This window comes from Puccinia triticina, chromosome 3A (assembly GCF_026914185.1).
Source record: "Puccinia triticina chromosome 3A, complete sequence".
Taxonomy (NCBI): domain Eukaryota; kingdom Fungi; phylum Basidiomycota; class Pucciniomycetes; order Pucciniales; family Pucciniaceae; genus Puccinia; species Puccinia triticina.
The window spans coordinates 783,338-807,394 of NC_070560.1; the positions used below are offsets into that span (position 1 = coordinate 783,338).

Below are 24,057 nucleotides of genomic sequence, written 5' to 3' on the forward strand. Positions count from 1 at the left end.
AGACCTCCCAAGGCAGTTTTTTTACATCACAATTACTTCCAAGGGATGAGGATACAACTTTGATGGGATACATGGTAACATGTACAACAAGGAGCTGATTCTAATGGTACTGGAGGCTGTGAAGAAATCTGAGGGGTATGCGGTGATGTGTGGATTAGAAGGATTTTTTGGCCATTTGGCTGGGCAGCCTCAGGCCAAATGTCGGACATTAGGCACAAATCCCTCCCGCAAGCGGGAGGGTGCTCGCGCCCCGCGAGCACAGGGAGGGACTTGTGTTAAGTTCGCGTGCGAGGCTGCGGTAAAGAGATAGATTTGTCGTCCTGTCACTGCACCTGTCACCGTGTCCGCAAATCAAAATTAATGGCGAGCCAAACGTTGTTCTGCGAGGTGCGATACCGATAACCCGAGGGCGAGCATGGAGGGCAGAGGAGCCTGTTTTATCAGGAGTAGTGTCAACATCGACCGTACGCTTTTAAGTTTCCTGATTCTTATCGATATCATCCTTGAAATCAGATAGTGAAGAACGCTGAAGTCCTTTGACTATGTTCCACATGGAATTCGGCAAAGTCTACAGAATATCTTGCCGTTGAGAAGTAGGTCTACATGTTGCTTGTCTCAGATTTCGATTTGTCAATCCTCTTCAATTGATGACCTTACAAGGTGATCGACTCGTACTGAGCTGAACAGCTGGAAGTTGACTATCATGGAAATAGTATTGTACGGTCAGGAGAAACGATTTCAAGCCGGGAATTTACTGAAAGGATTGGGGGAAAAGGTGCCAATGCAGCGGTTGCAATTTCCAAAGCGGGAGAACATGTCTATTTTTCTGGGCTGATGGACAACCAGTCAGGTTGGCTAAAAGATACCTTGAATGGGTTCGGTGTTGATGTTGATGGATTGAAAATCTGCGACGAAAAATCAAAGGTTTGATCAAAATCCCCTCAAATAGATCAAGACATCACCATGAGTCCAATTGACTAAATGTAAATCGCGCTTTCATTTTCCCCCTTATTTCAGCTACCCACTGGCCGAGCGATAATCCAAGTTTCTCATCAAACCGGCGAAAACGCAATCGTGCTGGTTCCGGGCGCCAATCATGCACCACCTGAATTCTGGCCTGACCTTGGACCTATATTGAAGCCGACCAAATATAGTTATGCACTCCTTCAAAACGAAATCCCAATCGCACAGACTCTCCTCACTTTGAAAACTGCCCATTCACTTGGCATCGCCACCATTTTCAATCCTTCACCGCTACCGAGTCTCAAGGAAGTTGCAGAGCTGATAGATTGGGATTGTGTTGACTGGTTGATCGTTAACGAAGAAGAAGCTCGAATGCTAAGAGATCGTGCAGCCTCACGGAACCGCTGCAGCGCGCAGCTTGAATGCGGAAAGATTCCAGATTTCGAACAAGAGCTAGCAGTTTTGCAAGACTTAATCACCTTATCAATGGCCACTCTTTCAATCGTTATAACGCTGGGATCACGTGGTTCTTTGCTAGCTTTTCGAAATACCTCTTCCGTTTGGATTGGCTTTCATACACCTGCGAGTCCGGGAAAGCGGCCGGTGATCAACACAACTGGCGCTGGGGATTGCTTTACAGTGAGATCATATCACCCGTTCTGATTTGACAGTACTCTTCAGATATTGATTTTGTAATGTTTGGCGAAATCTTAATTACTCGATTGACAGGGTTTTCTGGTCGCTGAATTGATCAGGTTGAAGGAAAATCCGGTCTCTCAAAATCAATTTTTGGAAAAATTGAAAAGGTCCATGCAGGTGGCTAGTCAAGCTGCTCGCTTGTGTGTCGAAAATCACGGAACCATTGATAGCTACCCATCGCTTGAAGAAATCCTTAGTTCTCAATCATTTCCAGTCTGCTTATTTTAGTACTTCTATCAGCAGAATAAACTCAGGATACAGGCTGGTTATTTAGCCCTGATGATTGTGTAATGAATGACATCCCAAGGATTTTACAGTTGGCTACTGGCACACATGTCGTGTTGGTGTTTGCAGTATGTGTTTTTAGAAGACTCTTAGGCTAGGAACTGAGTGTTGAGCAACGGGCATCTGCCAGTCTATGTGTACTCTCGGATCAATCACATCAAGGAGTGTCACAGGATATGTCACAAGGATCTAACTGCATCCGATCATCCGAACTCGACATTGACGACCCCCGATTACCCGAGATACAGTCATTAGAACATGCGGAGCATGCCCGTATTGCTTTTAGTCAGCGACGAAAGCAATACAGTCAGCGAAAGATCAACCAGCGTGTGAAAAAATCAAGTCAGGAGCTGGCTGAGCTTATAGACGCGAATACAAGAGCAATAGAAGGAAAGGTAAAAGCAGTCATAAGACTAAATGTCCGTAAACGAAAAGCCCATCGGGCTGAGTTCGCGGTAACTAAGAAACGCAGGATAACTCTTGGAAAGTACAGAATGCGACGAGTGAATCGCACTGAGAAAGCAAGCATCCTTAAATGCTTCAATAGGCGAGGAGGGACTCATGGACTCGTGCACACCCACCAGTGGTGGGCATTAGTATAAATAGAACTGCCCTCTGGGCATAATGTTGTATTCTCACTTTTATATCATCATCTCATCACTTTTACATCATCATCTTATCATTACACATACATATTATCATTAGCAATTTGTCTGGTAGCCTCGCTCAACAGACTTATCAATATAACAGTTATTATCAATCAGAGCTCAATTTTATCACATTATCAGTACGGGATTATCGACCATCCCAACAAATAGATTAGAACATCATTACAACATAATTAGTAACCTTATCATTATCATCAACTAAATGGAGTCCAACACCGAAACCAAGCGCTACAGACTCAACAACAAAAACTACGCAACATGGGCCACCATGATGCGAGCTGAAATGTACAGTTTGGGATGCTTACCTCTGATCAAACGCCAACCGGTCAAAGGAATCGATGAGAAGAAAATGAAGCTTTACATCCTCATCATGAAACATCTCGACGAGGAACATATAGCCATTGTTAACAGCGAACTCGGGACCGACAAGGAGGGCGAGGGTCTCGAACTTTGGGAGCTGTTCAAGAAGAAGTATGCGGGTAGCGAAGCTCATCACCAAATGCTCGCATTAGGAGAATTCATTGATCTGGAATTCAAAGAAACCAAAGAGTTTGTAAAGGAAATACGCAACGGTATCAGCAAAATACGCACCTCTGGATTAGATGTCAAGGAACAAGTCTTGGCGCTGTTGATCCTGAAGAAACTACCGAAGGAGTTCGAATCGTTAGTGCGTATCATCATACAGGACAGTGGTACCTTGAAAACCAAAGAGGTAATAAACAAAATAGAAAAGGACTACTTACAATTTAAGCTAAAGAAAGCCGACAAGGTTGCGATGGTCGGCCAGCAGCAACAAGCACCAAAGAGAACCGGCAAATGTTATAACTGTGATATTATAGGACACTCAGCCAAGGAGTGCCGCAAACCATGGACCAATTATAAGTACGCTCCTCCTAGGGCCAACGTTGGAGAAACGGACGGTATCAACATATCGTTTATTGCGCTAAAAGAAGACAACATCGAAGAAGGGAAAGACGAGGAAATCAGCTTCTATGATCCCATCGCCACCGAGATAGAAATTTTCTGAGATCTAGGAAGTGACGGGCATTATACCGATACCGAAGCAGATAACAACAGTAACACTCATCAAGCGATGACGGGGATTGTTGCCGCCAACAACGCTATGATGTCGTCCGATGCAATCATATTGGACTCAGGAGCATCAGACCATATGTTCAACAATAAGGACGACTTTGTCAACTATGTCGAACATCACGGGAAGGTCGAGATAGGTGAAGTTGGGAGAAGCGTTGAAATAATTGGGAAAGGAAATGTTGTACTTACTTCCAATAACAACACTGTTAATCTTTGCAATGTATTCCACGTCCCGTCGTTGCCGTATTGCTTGATTTCACAGACATCCCTGTGGAATGGAGGAGCGCAAATCGTTAAGACCCACGGAAACAAGTTCGAGATCACCGTTGGAGGGAAAACACTGTTTGATGGGGAGATCAGGAATCGGTTACCTTTTCCGAACCTAGAGCGCAAACGCAACATATGCCAAATCAGTATGGAAGAACACAAACGTATGGGACATCCGGGCGGACAAGCAGATTGTGAAGCGTGTCAATTAGGAAAACAAACCAGACAGCCTTTTTCTAACAAACGGGAAAGGACTCACGTGGCTGGAGAGGAATTATCAGCTGACGTCGTGGGACCGATATCACCGGTTTCGCTGGGAGGTTCTCGATATTTCCTAACAGTAGTAGATACAGCCAGTAGATATGCATGGATAAGGAACCTAAAAGCCAAGAGTCAAGCCGAACGCGAATTGAAGTTTATTGTCAACCAGGTTGAGAACAAGTTAGGAAGGAAGGTCAAGCGAATAATCACGGACGGAGGTGGTGAATTTGTCAACCAGGACATGGACGCATGGTTAGGGGAAAAAGGAATCACTCAACTAATAACAACTAGAAACACACCACAGAAAAATGGCACTGCCGAGCGGATGAACCGAACGATTATGGAAAAGGCTCGGACCATACGAATTGAATCAGGCTTGTGCAAACAGCTATGGGCAGAATTGGTGTCAACAGCAGTTTTTTTGTATAATCGAAATCAGAAAACTAACCCATACATGCATATGTGGGGAGTTGAACCTAAATTAGATAATATTCGACCAGTCGGATCGGACGTATTTTACAGCGTACATCATTATAAAAATATTGGCAAGTTAGACCCGAGGTGTGAGAAGGGCATACTGGTCGGGTTTGACGAGGAGATGGGATCTTACCGTGTATGGGATCCAGAAACCAGGAAAGTAGTCCGATCGAGAGATGTTGTATTCAGTAAAATACCAGACAATGACCCCGGAGAAATATTCACAGACGAATTCGAAGCCAACGAAATTCAACCAGAAACATCGGCTGTGTCTTCAACCTTACCATCACAATCGGTACGACCGACTATAAATGAAGAGGGGGAACATCTAGAAGAAATCATTGATAGTCAGTTGAATAATAAAATATCAGAAGAAAAGAAAACCCGATCAAGCACCAGAGAAAAGAAACCGGTAGATAGATATGGAAACTGGACAACTTACCTAGCTCTTAAAGAAGAAATCAAAAATGAAAGTCAAGATGATATCGCCTTTGAAGCAATAGCTATGCAAACATTCATAAAAGAAAATACTGTTGTACCAGATAGCTTCAACACAGCAAAATCCTCCACCGAGTGGCCAGCCTGGAGGAAAGCTATCTTCACAGAGCTCGATTCGATCATAGAAAATGGAGTCTTTGAAATCGTACCTAAAGAGAAACGAGACAAAAGCAAAACCTTGATCAATACTCGATGGGTCCTCAACAAGAAATTTGATACCGAAGGTAAACTGAAAAGATACAAGGCCAGATGTGTAGCAAGAGGATTCAAACAGAAAGAAGGCATAGATTACGAGGAAACGTTCTCACCTACCGGTCGATTGAGTACCATGCGATATGTACTTTATCATGCAACTCAGAAGAAGATCAAACCACGTCAAGCCAATTTCGTAACGGCCTACTTAAATTCAAAGTTAGAAGACGACGAAGCAGTATATATTAGTTTACCAGAAGGGTTTGTGGAGTGGCTTAAAGAAACAAAACAAGAAACATACACAAAGGATTTAGCCAGATCTCTGATCAATGAACCCGAAGGATACGTCGTGAAGCTCAAGAAAACGCTTTACGGTCTGAAACAAGCGGCCCGAGGGTGGTACACCACAATGACCAATTGGTTCATAAACAATGGGTACCGAATTAGCGACGCAGACCCGTGCTTGCTGATCTCCGACCAGGGGGACTTAGCTTTCGCGTGGGTTGATGATCTGATCTTAGTAGGAGAAAATACCGACGATCTCATCAGTAAGCTGGGAAAGGATTTCAAAATAAAAGACCTAGGTGTAGCCCAACATATTCTCGGAATGAAGATCGATTACCTGGACGAAAATAGAGTATTTATAAATCAAGAACATTATATAAAAAGCCTAGTAGAAGAATACGGACTTGAAGATGGAAAACCAACCGGGACACCTATGCAGTCAAATTTAAAGCTTATCAAGTCCACACCTGAAGAATCAGCTCAATTCAAAGCAAGAGGACTTGATTATAGATCAGCTATTGGCTCACTTAACTATTTGTCCCAGTGTACCAGACCGGATATAACGTATGCCGTTGGAAAGCTGTCCCAGTTCCTCGAAAACCCGAGTGACATCCATTGGACAGCCTTCAAGAGAGTTGTTAGGTATCTAAAAGGATCTCAAGATTGGGGTTTGCTGTACCAACCTAATAGCGGACATGAAATCGTCGGATATGTCGATTCAAGCTGGGCTGAGGACGAACAGAGTCTATCAACAAGTGGATATAATTTCTCGTGTGGAAGCGGGCTAGTTTCGTGGAGGAGTAAGAAGCTAGGTGGGCCAAGTTCATCGTCCACCGAGGCTGAGTACCGGGCATATCTATCAGCGTCACAAGAAGCCCAATGGCTCCGAAAGCTCACTTTTGATGTCCATCGCCACGTTCCAGAAAAGACAATGGTGTGGTCCGATAACCAAGGAGCCATACAACTGGCAAAAAACCCTGTTTATCATGCAAGAACAAAACATATCGGTGTTCACTTCAACTTTACCAAGGACCTGGTGGCTAACAAGGAAATCATAATCGAATATGTACCTACCGAAGACATGATTGCAGATATCTTCACGAAAGCGTTAGACAGGGAGAAACATACGAAATTTTCGTCGATGATGGGATTGTTACCGCTATCGATGATCGAGCCGAGAGTAAGGGGGTGTGTCGAGCAACGGGCATCTGCCAGTCTATGTGTACTCTCGGATCAATCACATCAAGGAGTGTCACAGGATATGTCACAAGGATCTAACTGCATCCGATCATCCGAACTCGACATTGACGACCCCCGATTACCCGAGATACAGTCATTAGAACATGCGGAGCATGCCCGTATTGCTTTTAGTCAGCGACGAAAGCAATACAGTCAGCGAAAGATCAACCAGCGTGTGAAAAAATCAAGTCAGGAGCTGGCTGAGCTTATAGACGCGAATACAAGAGCAATAGAAGGAAAGGTAAAAGCAGTCATAAGACTAAATGTCCGTAAACGAAAAGCCCATCGGGCTGAGTTCGCGGTAACTAAGAAACGCAGGATAACTCTTGGAAAGTACAGAATGCGACGAGTGAATCGCACTGAGAAAGCAAGCATCCTTAAATGCTTCAATAGGCGAGGAGGGACTCATGGACTCGTGCACACCCACCAGTGGTGGGCATTAGTATAAATAGAACTGCCCTCTGGGCATAATGTTGTATTCTCACTTTTATATCATCATCTCATCACTTTTACATCATCATCTTATCATTACACATACATATTATCATTAGCAATTTGTCTGGTAGCCTCGCTCAACAGACTTATCAATATAACAGTTATTATCAATCAGAGCTCAATTTTATCACTGAGAAAACTCAAAGAACTGAAAGATAAATTGCATAAGAGACTAGATAAGAGAGTAGAGACGACTTATTAACTGGAAGCAGGCTGAAGACCACTGGCTTAAGATAGAGATGTAGTAACTATTGTTCTACAATTCTACAGCTGTTTTCTTGTCAGCATCTACTCTCTTTTTCATCTTAAGTTCGAGCTAGCTCTGCTTTGAACTCAGCACAAGTCCCTCGCCTGCCGGGGGGCGCGACGCGAAGCGCCTCGCGCGAAGTGCGACCTCCCGTCAGGGAGGGACTTGCTTGGAATCCCTGATTCCTGGCGTGAGAGCCCCGCGCACAGCTCTTTGTTTTTGCAGGTGGCCAGCTTTGTGCCCCCAAATTAATTTGGCGGCAGTCACAGGCTGATAGCACTTGGTTCATGGCCTGGAGAGCAGTTTGAAAAAGGCCTCTTTTTGAGACGTAAGCAAGAATTCAGTATTCCACTGCTTTTCAATAGATTGAAACAGCTTTTGATGCAAAGCCACATGTATTTACAAAAAAAATTTCTCCCAATATGGTCTGCTTTTCTCGGGGTTTAAAAACTTCAAACGCAAGCATCAGGCCTATATTGGCAGCTACAAGGCCTAAATTGCATCGGAAGAAGCGCACTACCAAGCACTTCTCAAGTCCAGTGGGGCAGCCTCAGCGGGCTGATGGGTCATTTACAAAAAAGGAAAAAGTGAAAAAAAAAACCTGATACAGGCTGATATTCCTGGGGCTCTCAGGCCAAATACAGGTTTTTGCAGGTAAGCTTCTCTGTGAGACAGAGACCCTGCGGGGCTGTCTCACTGGGAGGCCTGTTAAGCTTGACTCTGCTGACTGGTTCAGGGATGTTTCCTCTTTTGACCTAGCTTAGGCGCAACACTAGGACCGTACCACCAAGTTTTTCTGCTAAACATGTTTGGTGGTGTTAGTCCTGCTTGCATCCTTTTTTCCTAGCTTAGAAGACTCGGCGTCTCACCTCCTTTGAATCCTTCCCGGTTCAAGGTTGTAACTGCTCAAGTCTGGCTTTCAGGCGTTTGGCCTGTTAAAGCAGGGACAAGCAATGTTTAGCTTTGTCCTTGTTGGTTAGCTGTTCAGAAACTTGAGTACTCACCTGAGGTGTTTATTGAGATTCTTTCCAGTAACAACAATTGACAGAGGTTTTCTGTTTTATCAATCTTGCTGCTTGTGTTATTGGTACCTGCATTCACCAAATAGGTGCTCTCAGTTTTTCCAATTTCACAAGCGTCTTGGGCTGTGGGAAAGGGTTTGCTTTGCTTACCTAACTTGGCAGATTTTGAGGTTTGCGGAACCCTCCTCACAACAATGGGAAGTTACTTACGTTGTGGTGGACGGAAAAGTGAAAAATCAAAAGTTTTTTCTATACTACATATTTACTCACAATACGCCTCAAGATACCATCAAATGGACCCCAGAAATGGATTCTACAGCCAATTTTCCCCTAGTCACCACTGGAAGAGTCACTGGAGCCCCTCTGGATTGGAAGCTGCACTTCTTTGGACACTGGACACCCATCACACGTTCAACATACCTAATCACCAACCTGTCACAAGCCTAAAGTCAAGGATCACAGAATTATGCTTGTACGCATCACAGGATACAAACATACATCTCCCCATCAGACTACAGTCATTACATATTATCAAGTACTCTTCTATTTCCATATTATGATGTCATCACACACTGACTCTGCAGCCTCAGACTTCATTTATGCACCCCCTGCATCCACCTGTCAACTCATGCAGTCTACTGTCACTTTACACAGCCTTCATGCGGCCCTACTGCATTCTTCTGACATTGTTTATGTACCCTTGACATATTATGACATCATTTGTATCTACTCCCACCAGCTAAAATCCCTCACACTTTTGTCTAGATTAGTTGAAACCCTAACCCACAAGCCCTCTGGGGCTCCACTTTTGTCTATATAAGGAGCTCTCTCCTCCCCAGTTGTCAGCTCCTCAGCTCAGTAATCCCCAGTTATTTACATACCACCTTCACACTTACCATCACATCTATACCTCACCACAACCCTCATATTTGCAAATAACTACTGAAATCACTCTCAACTCTCACATACCTGTCATTGAACAACTTCATCTGGAACTAGACCAGACCTATCACTTGATTAAAACTTGCTAAGCTTAGCTTGGTGGGTCTTGTTATCTGATAGTGTTTGCACCTCCATCATCCCCTTCTCCAATCAGCAAAAGGGTTTCACAACCGCTTTTGAGTCTTACAACGTTACGTTATCCAGCGGGATTTTTGTAACGTGACTTCCCACTGTTACCAGATAACGTGTTATTGTTATCTGGTGAAATGTTCCTGCGCTTTTTTGGATAACGTAACGGAGGGGACTTTCCGCCTTGATGCCACAAAAAATAACGCCAATAACGCGCTAACCGCGTTATCTGGCATAAAAGCACCATAAAATTGGCGAAAAACCCGCGTTATCCGCACGTTATCCTCCTCAGATTTCGGGGGATAACATAATGGTCTAATAAAACAGAAAAATAATCAAAAAATAATGTAACAAAACAACGCTGCCGTTAGCGCAACAATAACAGCACCAGTTCAGTTACGTTATCCGTTACTTTCCGTTATGGATAACATAACTTACCATTGTTTCTCCTCAGCTTGTGAGCAGGGGGCTGGTCTCCAGGGTCTGTATTCTTACAGGAACACGGTGCTGGAGACTGTCAACTGTGGGGGTTTGGATGTTTTTGCTATCACAACAACACAGGGCATTGGCTGTGAACGCATGGCTTTGAATGAGGTGCTTTTCATTGTAATAAACATCCCAACCATCATTGTAGGGCAGGGTAAATGCACCCCAAGTAACAATACAAAGGGTTCAGGGAAATGAGATGTATATAAGCAATACAAGCCACGTTAACAATTGGTTGCATATGAAAACTGGAATTTGAAAGCTGTATTGGGGCTCTTGGAATTCAAGGGACATTAAGGGCTGTTGAGAGGGTCATCTGAAGATTCTGGCTCCCAAATCCTGACCAGTCACTTTCAGGTACACATTAGGATTCAGAATAAAAAAAGACCTTATCATATATGGATACCAACTGGCCCACTTCAACCATTACCAGATATCATGTGTAGGATATCTAGTAAGAAATACAGGATACTGTGTATCCCAAAGCGCACTCTTTGATGGGAGTTTGCCAAAGCAAAATCTGTAATGGGAGTGTGCCAAAGCACACTCTGCAATAGGAGTGTGCCAAAAAGCATACTATGTTAGAGATGAACATTTGAGACTCAGGTACCTGTTGGAACCCGGGTACCTGCTAGTTTTTTTGCCAAAACCAGCCAGAACTGGCAATGCTTGGTGAGTACCGGTGTTACTTCTGACAGGTAACCCCTTTGGCCATGTAAGACTCAAAAGCGGCTGTGAAACCCTTTTGCTGAATGGAGAAGGGGATGGTGGAGTTGCAAGCTCTGCCCTTCTAACTACCAGATAAAAAGACCCACCAAGGTAAGCTTGGCAATTTTTAATCACATGATAGGATTGGTTGGTTCAGGATGAGGTAAGCTTGGTAACTTTTAGTCACATGATAGGATTGGTTGGTTCAGGATGAAGTAGTTTAATCAATATGTGTATAGAGTATAAGTACTAATGAGTGTTGGTGATGAAGATGTGAAGAGGGGGAATTGAAATGAGGTTGGGTGAGGTATTGGTATCAATGAAAAGAGTGAGGACAGAACCCAGGTTGGCTCAGGTGAGGCGTGAAGGGTCTGGGAGCACTATATTGCTTCAACCAGGATTGGAACCAAGGACAGGGTACTGGCACTAGGCACTTGTTATATTGATGCTGAGCAGAATGTGTTAGACTTTTTATTGCACTTGTAAGGGTAATAATATGAAATTGTAGGTAGTAGATAATTTGGTGTGATGAGGAGTGATATGGTGTGATGTGGGGGGAATTGCCAGCATGAGGAACAAATGGCTAGAGAGAGGCCCCCTTTTATATCCGTTGTGGTAAGCCAATCCTGAATATGGCACCAAAATCAAACTCTTTTTCCCTCAACATAACCCTCTCTGGAATACTCAAGCACCCACCTCCCTTAAGGATCAAGTCCAGGACAACTCATACCCATCAACAGGCCCCCCATTCTCTCTTGCGTCAGTCTTAAGGGGAAAAATCTGGCTGATTGAATAGGTTTTTTGTTACATATCACAGCAGTCTAAAAGCTTGAGTAAAATTTCAAATATGAATATACTCTGTGACCTGAAATTTTTAGCAATGTTGTGGCATCATAAAATGAGATGTAAGGGATGTGCGGTAGTCATAATACCTACTACTGCGCACCCCATATAACTCATGTTCTGATGCCACAACATTGCTAAAAATTCAAGGTCACAGAGAAGATGTATATTCTAAAGTTCACTCAAGTTTTTAGACTGCTGTGATATGTAACAAAAAAGCTATTCAATTAGCCGGATGTTTCCCCTTAAGACTACTGCACACCCCTTATATCTCATGTTTTTATGCCACACCATTGCTGAAAATTTCAGGACACGGATATTATACAGATTTTAAATATTCCTGAAATTTTTAGCTTGTTTGGAAATGTAACAAAAAAGTTATTCAGTTAGCGGGAATTTTCCTACTAAGCCCACCGCGCACTCCCTGAAAATCCTAAAAATTTCAGGGAATGTAGAATATCCACAATTATAAGTGCCCTGAAATTTTTGTGCGGCTCATGGGGCATGTGACAAAAAAGTTATCCCCTTAGTATTTACCCCAGAAAAGCGGGTACGCAAAAAACCGGGCACAAATGTATTAATCAATTGGAAATTGAGTTTTTTGCAATTCTGATTGCATGATAATTATGTTCATTGTTTTAGATGAATTTTGGTATTATTTGCGTTGCGTAGAAATGAGTGGAAAAAAACCGGGTACGCACGCGGAAAAGGGGGTACGCAAAAACTGGGTACAAACGCGGAAATACCCGGGTACATTTATTAACCCCCTTTTTTAAAGTTTTTTTTTTTTTTCTTTTTTTTGAAGCTTTTTTAGGGTTTACAGTTATCTGGCAATGTTTTTGGATTTTGACAGAAATTTTACCCCTGAGAAGCGTTTGTCCATCGATATCAAGGCATGGAAGGCTAGAAAAATGATGACAGGAAACGAGTTAGAAGAAGACATACCCATGGAAAACAAATGAAGAAAAACGTACAGTTCAAACGGTGTGGCAAGTCATAGTGCGATAACAACGGGTTATGAAGTGGAAGAGGCTGACTCGGCTAGCACGTTCTTCGGCATTGGCCGCGGGGAAACATTGAAAGTGGTGCACCAAGGCGGACATGATGGATTAGTAAAGTTCGTCAACGTATTGAGGAACAAACACATATCAATCAAACAGTTCTGGAGCAGATTGACGATCTAAAAGGGATATAACTTGGTCTTGGGTCAAGCAATGAAAGTCGGCAGGATCATAAAAACCAGGAGGATTCAGAGACGGAAGGCGGACTTGAGGAGTCAAGAAGTCTTCCGCAGTGGCGGCGGAACTTGCCGAGTAAACAGAAGCGGAGCGACTAGGAAAGAGGGGAGTGATGAAGCTTCCGCTAGTAGTAGCAGTGCGAGGGTGACTCGCAAAAACAGGGGGGAGTTGGGGCATAGCCTCAATGATAGCCCCGTTTTTCGACATGATCTGTTTGGACTCTCATTCTCAGCGCTGAGAAAAGAATGACGCATGGTAGAAAAAGAAGATAAAATGTCACTTACATTCTTGTCACCAGGAACATAACCACCTCGACGAAACGGCGGGCGGTAAGAGTGGGTGGGATGACCACGAAGCAAACAACGGCTACCCCAACCACCACGTCCTCCACAACTGCTGCAACTTCCGCGGGCGCTGCGGCCACCATGAACGGCAACCCCACGCCCAACAACAGGAGTAGGGGGAGAAACAGGGATGGGATGACCCTGATCCCCAGGAGAACCAAGACGGCCGATCAATGGAGAGTTGAGGCGAGGGAAAAGAATGGGGATCTCTTCCAACAAGGAGGGACTGCTCACGACGAACTAAGCAAACAGGTGAGACTCAAATCAGTTCTGGGAAAACAAACCACTACACGGTACAATTACACTAACATTACAATGAGGATTCAAGCGGGCTGGAGTAGAGTTCTGGAATGGGTAGGGTGTAGATGGACGCTGGGGAATACTGTGCATAGGATGGACAGCTGGGTAAAGGAATGGAATGGGGGAACGTGACCGCGGCTACCAGAGCACGGTACCACCACCTTGAACACCAGGCTAATCGGCAAACAAACATAGGGACCCAAGCTTCTCCCAAAGGGAGCCATTTTTGCGGACGGGTCATGGGATTGATGGCTACTCATTTCTGCCAGGACCCCAAGGACAGGAGTGGGTCAGCTTCCACAATCAGTAATTGGCCAGATTCCACACAGAGAAAGAAGAAATCAACCTACATTACGGGTTGGTCGATAATTTTGACGGGCAATCTGATTTGAAGAAAGAGGAAGAAGGTTTTTTTTGTTTTTTTTTTGTTGGATGGCTAATTCAAGGAACTAGAGTTGGGGGAGGACCAACAACCTTGGTATCCTCCCAAAAAAAGAGTCAGCCAGCTACCTCAAAACTAATATACTTGGACATATGGGGATATACATCCTACCGGCATGGAAACCAAACGGACTCTCGGCGGATTTGGCAAAGGCGGGCCGGCGGGCAGTTTGGAAGACGGTGGATGATTGGCGTCCGCGACCGGAAACTCATCAGTAGCCTGGACTCAGGCGAAATTACATACTCAAACCCAAACCCCGGGAAGCCTATGGGTTACCGGGGCCCTCAAGACATATACATACAAATGCGGGCGCCGCAGCTTGCGTAGCCCCAGTTAAACCCCTCAAGCGGTTTTGGACTCAAACCCGAGGCCCAAACACTACTCAATCACCGGACATGGTTATAGAACTGGCGCACAACCACATGCGCACTGCGCAGCACTCTAGCGCTACCTCTCCACAAATCAGGACAACATGGCCTCTTTCAACAAAAGTCACTGACAAATCAAATCCCCCCCCTCTCTTTTCACTTCTTTTTTTACAGTCTAATATTACTTCCTCTTTAAATATCAACAAATAAAATAAAATAACAGCAAAAATAAATTAAAAACAAAAACAAAAACAAAAATAAAAACAAAACAAATTCACAAATTAAGCACATAAATAATCAACACTCTTCTTCATTTTCTTTCTTTTCTCTATCAACCCTCAAGACTAACAAGTCATACACGTACAACCAAACTTCAAGAAAACCTCAAACATCAAAACACATATCTACGCCTTGGATAACAGCAAAACTCAAGCAAAATTGTCTGGGGACAGACAATAAGTTGGGGGAGGATGTGGTATGCATTATGCACTACAAACATTTATTATTTTGCCCAAAAAAGAAATAAAAGTCAACATGAAAAAAATGAAACCAGAATTTCACTCAGGGGAACAAACTGAGCATGCTGAGCCAAAAAAATAAAATGTCCCAAACTGAGAAAAAATCATTGGAAAATGTTTTGGGATGGGTTTTTTTCACGGGCCTGCCGGGCCTGGAGCGGGCTTGAGCGGGCCTTGAGCGGGCCTGAGACGGGCCTACCCCCAAAGCACATTGGGTCAGTATTAAAGGAGTTTTGCCTTGCCCTGGGAGCTTCTGGGGCTTTTGATGGGCCCAAAATCTCAACATGGGCTTTTGGTGGTCTAGAAGTATCAACTTGGGCCACTGAATAGCCCATGGGCCTTTGAATTCCCAGAAAGCCCACCATGAGCCCCCACATAGCTAATGGACTCTTGGTAGCCCATGAAGATCTTCATGGGCCAACAGATACCCTCATGGGCTTTTGGTGGCCCATGAAGATCTCCATGGGCCAACAAATATCCTCATGGGCTTTTGGTGGTCCAAAACGCTCCCCATGGGCTTTTTGTGGCCCAGAAAGGAGGCAAAAAGCCCATGGGATCCCATGATGGAAGTATCTGTTGGCCCATAGGGATCTTCATGGGCAACCAAGAGCCCAATAGCTATGTGGGGGATCATGGTGGGATTTTTGGGAATTCAAAGGCCCATGGGCTATTCAGTGGCCCGGGTTGATACTTCTAGACCACCAAAAGCCCATGTTGAGATTTTGGGCCCATCAAAAGCCCCAGAAGCTCCCAGGGCAAGGCAAAACTCCTTTAATACTGACCCAATGTGCTTTTGGGACAGGCCCGTCTCAGGCCCGCTCAAGGCCCGCTCAAGGCCCGCTCCAGGCCCGTGAAAAAAACCATCCCAAAACATTGTCCAATGATTTTTGCTCAGTTTGTGACATTTTATTTTTTTGGCTCAGCATGCTCAGTTTGTTCCCCTGAGTGAAATTTTGGTTTTATTTTTTTCATGTTGACTTTTATTTTTTTTTTGGGCAAAATAATAAATGTTTGTAGTGATGGTTACCCATCTAGCCCATTTCAAAATTTTCCATTGTCTCATATGTACACTCACAAATCAACCAATACGGCGGCATCACTGGATTCTACGGCTAAAACTACACAGGACACCATGGACAACACACCTTAAACCTGTAAGAATTTACACAACTAAGAGATTCATTTTCATGTTAGGAAACTAAGATCAAAAAGGGACTATGTACAATTTCATGATATCGCTGTAAGAATGAGAAGTTCTTATTTACCTAAGAGCAGGCGAATTGGCCGTGCTTCTGAGTCTAGATGATATGACAATAGAGATAGTGGATTTGACTCGCAATGTTTTGCGATCTTGAGAAGATAAAGAGAAGAATGGAAATGGGGATCGGCTATGAACAAAAATAGTTGAGAGCTGTGGACTAAACTCAAGCATCAGTATGATGCCTGGTTCAATGGATTAATCTTTGGGGAAGGTTTTTTACCTCTTTGGTTCTGCACGCTGGCGTCAACGGTGTTGACTTAGGATGACGGAGAATTAGTCCTGTTAAGGCTGATGAGAGCGACACCTGTGTTAGGGATGCAGTTCCTGCTTTTGGTTTAAGTTAGATGGATTGAGCTTACTCGTCGGTCGAGTGACTGATTCGAGTAGCTAGGCTGTGGGGCTTATTGGAAATTCTGGAAGAGAGTGGGCTGCGAATAACGGACGATTGTTAGTCTGGTGGTCCGAATGCTTGCCTGATGCACTCCTTAAATACTCACAGGATTGGAAGACAGAATCCTGCGGCTGCCCTGGTGTCGCTTGGTTCTGGTGTCAACTTGTGCGCCCTCGGAGTCTTGTCGCTTGTTTCACCTGATGTAAAGGTGGCGAGACAACGGGGTTAGTGACTGTGGCTTGAGTCTGGAGGGATGAAACTGTGGCTTACGAAGCAGTGCATCGAAGTCAGTTTCTCCCCTGCGCCTCTTGGCGCCTTGCGCGTCGGAGACTGTATTCCAACAGGCTGGGGTGCCTTGAGCAGCTATGCTCGAGGCAGGAGAAAAGGGGGCTGATGAAACTCCTATGGCTTGCAACGATCTTCTGATTGTGCATCTTCCTGTCGGTTTTGTTAAGAAGTCGGCGAAGTTGTTGATGGTGCGGATGTAGTGTAGAGCTATGAGCTTTGAGATGACCAGTTCACGGACGAAGTGCAAGCGAATGTCCATGTGTTTAGTTCGAAAACCGTTTTGCAACATTTCACTTTTGGCGAGGTCAATTGCTCCTTGATTGTCAACTCCTACTTGAATTTGGTTTGGGATGTAATCGAGGCTGATTTCTTTGATTAGACTTGCAAGCCATGCCAGCTCCCGTCCGAGGTCTGAAAGCGCTTTGTATTCGGCTTCTGTGGACGAAAGAGACACTGTTGATTGTCGACACGCTTTCCATGAGAGCAGCTGAGACTTTGTGAGAACTGCATAACCGGTGGCTGATCTTCTTGTGTCTGGGCAGTTGCCCCAGTCCGAGTCAACATGCGCTCGAACTTCCAGGCTGTCTGATCTAGTGAACGCGAGGCCCACATGTTTCGTGCCAAGAAGGTATCAAAACACCTGCTGGGCAGAATGGAAGTGGTGAATGCCAGGTTTTTCAAGGTGTTGAGAGAGCACACTGACGGCGTAGGAGATGTCGGGTCTTGTCAGAACACTTAAGTAGTTGAGGGAACCGATTAATGCTCGATAATTCACGTTTAAGGCCTTGAGTTCTTCAATTTCAGCTTTGGTTGCGGCTTTCAGATGTAGCTTTGGGTTCATGGGACACAATGCAGGTCTTGCAGTATCGAGTCCAAATTCCACGAGTTTTCGTTCAATATATTGCGTTTGGTGGATGTGCAAGTGGTCTTCGGTCCTGTCGATGTTCATTCCAAGAAGAAACTTTGCTTCACCGAGGTACTTGATTTCAAATTCGTTTTCCATTTCATTCTTGAAGACGGACGGGTCGGCACTGACAATGACTATGTCGTCGACATGGCAGTAGAGCCACGTGGCAGGGGCAGAATGTCGATAGAAGACACAGGGATCACTGACTGAAGCCGCGAACCCAATCTTCTGCAGGTACCCACTGAGGCGTTTGTACCAGACAAGGGATGCTTGCTTGAGGCCATAGATAGCCTTTTTGAGCTCAAGGACCGTTCCCGCCGGGCAGTTGTAACCTTGCGGGGGCAATAATGTGACCGTATCCTCAAGGGGGCACGTCAAGAAAGCGCTCCTGACGTCGAGCTGGTGGATCAAGAGGCCATTGTTGACTGCAAACGAAAGAAGGAGGCGTAGGGAGGCTGCTTTGCCTGTCGGTGCGTACTTGAGTTCGAAATTCACGCCAAAGGTCTGCCGAAACCCTTGAGCACAGATCCTTGCTTTGTACTCGATGATTTGATTGTCCGGCCCGAGCTTCTTCCTGTATGCCCACGTTGAGGCGATGGGATTGTCATTTGGTTCCCTTTTTCTCTCGATCCATACTTCATATTTCCGCATGTTGTTGATTTCCTTCAATTCAGCTTCTAGCCATTGTTGACTATCTTGGCACTTCATGGCGTGATGATGTGATTTCGGATCATTGGTTATCGCCACGTGGCATGCTGGTTTGCGAGTCCTTTTGCTTTGCACTATGTTTTCTTCGGAAACCGTGCTGGAGATGTTATTAGACGGAGTGAATTCCTTGACGTAGATCCATCTCTTTCCCATTTCCGGGCTGATGGGATGTGCGTCGACCGGAGGCTCTTCTAGGTCGTCTTCTGGCTTGATTTCTTGAAGATGGTCTGAGTCTTCTTCTTCATCGAACGGTAGAATCGGATCCAAGAGAAAAACAGGCTCCGAATTGACGGGGACTGGAGTTATGTCGTGGCTCTTTCGGATTGCCGCACATTCTGGAAAGATACCTTCATCAAATTTTGCTTGTCTGGTTACAATGATTGCTCGGTCTTCATGGCGCAGGATTCTGTATGCCGTGAAGTCATTCGTGTATCCAATCAGGGTGCCTTCCCAGGAGATTGGGTCGAACTTTTGCTCGCGCTTGACTTTGTCTTTCAAGACCCAAGCACGACATCCGAATGGTTTGAAAAACGAGATGTTCGGACGGAGCTTTAGGAAAAGAGTGATAGGTGCCGAGCGGGACTTGGCAAGCGACGGGAGTGAGTTGGTGATCGCGGTCGCCGTTATGACAGCCTCACCCCACCATTCGGCGGCCATGTTGGCCTGGAGGAGGATGCAGCGAGTCATCTCGATTACAGTTCTGTTGGCTCTTTCCGCTATGCCGTTGTGCTGAGGCGTGTACGGAGGCGAGATATTGTGCTGAATTCCTTCATCTTGCAGTATTTCGCTCAGTGATCGGTTGCAGAATTCGCCACCTCCATCTGTGACGATCTTTTTGATGCTGTTCCCAGTCTGCTTCTCATACTTGATTTTGTAATCAAGAATGGCTGCGGCCGCGTCGGATTTTTCTTTCAGGAGACAGACGTGGATAAAGCCAGTGTGCTGGTCAACGAGCGTCAGAAAATACCTGAAACCACTGTTTGTAGATGGTCGGATTGGCCCGACAAGATCTCCATGGACGACTTCCAGAGATGATTCGGTGGGTGCAAAATGACTCTTGAATGGGATCTTGACCATCTTCCCTTGCATGCAGGCGGCACATGCAGTCCTTTCCTTGCACAACATCTGATCACCAACGATTGCCTTGATCCTCGCCGCGCTTGCGTGTCCTAACCTCTGATGCCATACCATGAAGGTGTTGGCTGGGGCAATCACTTCTGTGCTGTATGCGGATTGAGCAGGATGTTTGACGCCAACGATTTTGAAGAGATTTTCTTCAGTGTTGATCGTCAGGTTGTGTTCACCGTTTAGCTTCACAGTCATGCGACCGTTTTGACTTGAGATCTCTGCCCTTTCCTTGATTAGTTGAGCGAACGAGACCAAGTTGGTGGATAGGTTGGGCACGTAAAGTGCATTGCTGAGTATAATCGTCGGACCGCTCTCAAATTCGAGCTTAACCGTGCCTTGTCTTGTTGCTACCATGTCCGGGGTTTCTTTCCCAGATCCGGTCATGATCAACACATTGGTATTGGAAGAGTTGATGAAGAACTTCAGTGAGTTGAACATGTGCTGGCTTGCGCCAGAGTCGAGAATCACCGAGTTCTTCTTCACTTGCTGAGCCGTAGTTTGATAGGCGTAGCTCTTGGAAGTCGCCGGACCATCAGTTGTGGTGTTCAGAGTTGTTGCTCTTCGCTTTACCGGTTGTAACTCGGGATGAAGGGTCCAACAGTGCTCCTCTGAATGCGACGCTTTGGGGTTGTGCCTTCCTTGTTTGCACGCAGCAAAAGGTCTCTTCCGAGGATTGGTGGTGGTAGAGAGTGCGGTGCCGGCAGGTGGATCTGAACCGGGACCGCTGGTTATGGTCTTCAGCTTCGTGACTTGTTCGTGGTTGGCTATCAACCTGAGCTTGTCGAGGAGCAGAAATGGATTTGATAGCGTCTCCATGTCACCCAGGATTCGCTCCATGATGATTGGTCGCTTTTCCGTGATTGTTTCGATGATGCTGACGCTGATTAGTTCATTCATCACATTGAGTCCTATCGTGCTAATTTCGGCGAGAGCTGCTTCTACTTTTATGATGTATTTAAGCAGGTCGTCGTTGTAGGATATCCTGAGGTATTGCGACCAAACTCGGTAGATGCCGTAGATAGTGGCTGTAGCATAGTTGCTTTTCAACCGCATCCATATCTTATGAGGATCACGGCCGCACGTGCTGCTGAGACTCGTTAAGATTTCTGGGACTATCTTCGAGTTGAGGATGAGCCAGGCTTCAAGCTTCCGTTCTTTGATTTTCTCGTCGTCCGAGCCTTTGGTATCCTTCTCCACGACATCCCAGAGCTTTTTGTACTCCATGTATGCACTCATGGCATTCTGCCAATTCGCGTAGTTGCTTCCGTTGAAGGTAGGGATGACTATGATGTCCTTTTCTTCCTTCGTGGACTTCGTGACAGCAGTATTGGAATTGGGCATGCTGATCGGTGTGGTATACAAAATGGGAAAAATCAAAAGTTTTTCTCTCATTTGCGTAATTAGTCATAGAATGCCTCATGGTACGACCATATGGACCCCAGAAATGGAATCTACGGCCAAATTACCCCCTAGTCTCCACTGAAAGTGTAACTGTAGCCCCACTGCACTGGAAGTTAGACCCTCCGGACAACCTGTAGCACCCTGTTGACCCCTGTCACGCACCTCAAGCCACCTTTCCCTACTCCATGGTATCTCCACTGCATATATTATTTTGCCTTTGTTTTCTAGCTGCATGACATCATCCAGAACTGCCACTGCAGTCTGTGCCATTGTTCTCCGCATTCTAGAACTTTCACCTCCACTTTTGTTTGGTTTTATTGCATCACATGCCATTGTTCCCTGCATCATGCATGCACCCCTCGCATAAATTGTACACAGCACAGGCCAGCTAAAATCCCTCACTGGGGCTGCCCTGGAGCTAAAATCCCTCACATTTGTCTATATAAGGGGCTCTCTCCCCCTCATTTGTAGCTCCTCAGTTTATTACTGATCAGTGATTCACTCACCACCTTGTACTCTCAACACTTACAATTATACTCATAACAACCCTTATATATCAATAACAAATCTTTATAAAGTGTATCGAATAAACTCATCTTGAGCATTCACTCCTATCACCTAATTAAAGCTTGCCAAGCTGAGCTTGGTGGGTCTTGTAGCTGGTAGTATAGAAGGGCAGAGCTTGCAACTCCTTCATCCCCTTCTCCATTCAGCAAAAGGGTTTCACAACCACTTTTGAGTCTTACAAGGGAGTCCCCAACGTGATTAGGATAAATTTGTTTGATCAACACCAGATTACCGATTTCAACAACTTGGAATAACATCGAAGGATACCTACTTCTAGCGGCGAAAGGATCAAATTCTTCAACAAAATCTACAAACTCCACGGCATATTCACTTATTCTGTTGGAAAACCAGTCGAATACTAAAACATCATTTACGAAACGGATTACAAGCCTCTGAAGAGAACGTGTAACCACCAGACCTGAAAGGAGAATTTCGAAGAAAGCGGCTGATTATATACTGGAAGACGGTGTGTCGTACCAAAGGATCTGGATAATCAGATACTGCTAGAAGAAAACTCTGGAGTCCACTCGAAGGAAACAGCCAATTATATACTGAAAGACGGTTGTTGTACCAAAGAATTCAGATAATTAGGATACTGTTTGAAGAACACTCCCAGTACGGTAAAGTTATTTATATCAATTATTAAAGAAAAAGCCCCAATTAGCCCTGGTAAAGAGACCAGAGACCAGATATTATTGTTTCTTTTTCAGAGCACAGTAACCGTTAGCAAAAGATTGTGATATTACAAAACTAGGATTCAACAAGAACAAAATGAGTTTACCGTTTAGCGCACCAGATTTGGAGAATGGATTTGCTCCTCCATCAACCCCTTTTAGGAACAGACCTGCGGCCGGAACTTCAGCCTTGAATTGGAATCCGGATACAACAAACCCACCTGCACCACCCAGAAAAGACAAAGGAAAGGGAATTGACCTTCAACTCAGAGACCAATACGGAGATGAATTATCAGATTCGGATGAAACTCCTCAAAACACAAACTTACCGCAACGTAACAATACTCCACATCAACCTATATCAGGGTACGGAATTCACAACACGGAAAATATTCGAGAAACTATGTATCAACCTCAGTTTCAACAACGACAACAGCCAATTCCACCCCCACCGGTTCAACAACCACCCATTCAGCATCCACAAGCTTTTTATCCACAGTTCCACCAAGTCAAACCAGTCATTATTAAAGAGCCTGGACTCTTCTATGATGGCAACCAATTCATGAAGTTCTTAAAGCGTTTCGAAAGAACGGCCAACGCTTTCCAAGCAACGGATTACGATAAGGCGCTTCAGATTGGACGATTTGTGCGGACAGAGGAACTCAAGAGCGAACTCGAGGAGATGGACGGATACGATGACTGCGACTGGAAAAAATTACGGAAAGAAATGGTCAAAACATGGGGCGAATTAGATAATACTATTATGTACACCACCGATGATTTAATCAAAGTGGCAAAACAGCAAGCCAAGAACGGAGTCACAAATTATCGAGACTACAAGACCTATCTTGGGAAGTTCACCTCAATTCTCAAGTACCTTATTAAAAATGATCACATTAGCAAGGAGGAGGACGCGGCCCTGCTATTCCTAAGTGCCTTTTCAAATGAAAGTCAAAGAAGCATCAAACGGACTCTAGTCAACAAGGGACAACTTCCAAAAGCCAAGGATGGAAGCAATAAGGCACCTAAATGGGATGACCTTGTGGCAGCGGCAGAAACTGAAATCCGAATTAACGAAGGCTATGTCAATTTCTCAAGCTTTTCCGAGTCAAATCAAGCTATGCAGAAAAATCTAGAGGCTAGGAAAGGTGACGGGAAACGGCGAGAACAAATGTTACAAGAAACCCCAAATGACAAAGCAGTAGAACAGAAGTTAAATGAAGTCCAACAGGAGTTGGCATCGCTTAAGCAGCAGCTTAAAAACACGGCACCAGTTTATCGAAAGGGACCAGTGGAGAGACAAGAATTTTCTCGCGAAGCGCCAAGACCATCCACCCCACTATATGAATCTACAATCTGCTACTATTGTAAACGGGAAGGGCACTCTACCGGACAATGCCCAGAATTCATTAAAGACAAGAGTCAAGGATTGGTGAAGAGAGAGGGGAAAGAGTGGTACTTACCGAATGGACAACACATTCCTTGGAACCCATCTCGGCCAATCCGTTCAGTAGTGGCAAGTGCTTCGGCAGATCCCGCCATGCAAGATGCGATTAGAAACTTAGCTGAATCAAGACAAAATAACGGAAGCACTCCCATGATGCAAAGCTCAGCTCAGACTGTCGAATGGGAACCACCTCAACTTGGTGCAGAAAACTATCTGAGAACTCATGCAATTACAAGATCTGAAGCTCAGAAAGGTCGGCGTAGCGTGAGGATCC

The 24,057-nt window shown here is 44.9% G+C and overlaps 2 protein-coding genes across 2 annotated transcripts; one reads left to right on the top strand and one right to left on the bottom strand.

The window, feature by feature from the left end:
* Positions 1-415: 415 nt before the first annotated feature.
* Positions 416-1,890, top strand: PtA15_3A80 (uncharacterized protein; the record flags this gene model as incomplete). The annotated part of the gene is made up of 5 exons (XM_053167814.1): positions 416-464; positions 575-593; positions 714-924; positions 1,018-1,602; positions 1,693-1,890. 5 exons carry the CDS (start codon positions 416-418, stop codon positions 1,888-1,890), a joined length of 1,062 nt encoding a protein of 353 aa, XP_053018271.1.
* Positions 1,891-12,949: 11,059 nt separating this feature from the next.
* PtA15_3A81 (uncharacterized protein) lies at positions 12,950-13,773 on the bottom strand (the record flags this gene model as incomplete). Its single annotated transcript, XM_053167825.1, has 3 exons — positions 12,950-13,249; positions 13,324-13,524; positions 13,687-13,773. 3 exons carry the CDS (start codon positions 13,771-13,773, stop codon positions 12,950-12,952), a joined length of 588 nt encoding a protein of 195 aa, XP_053018272.1.
* Between the last annotated feature and the right edge of the window lie 10,284 nt (positions 13,774-24,057).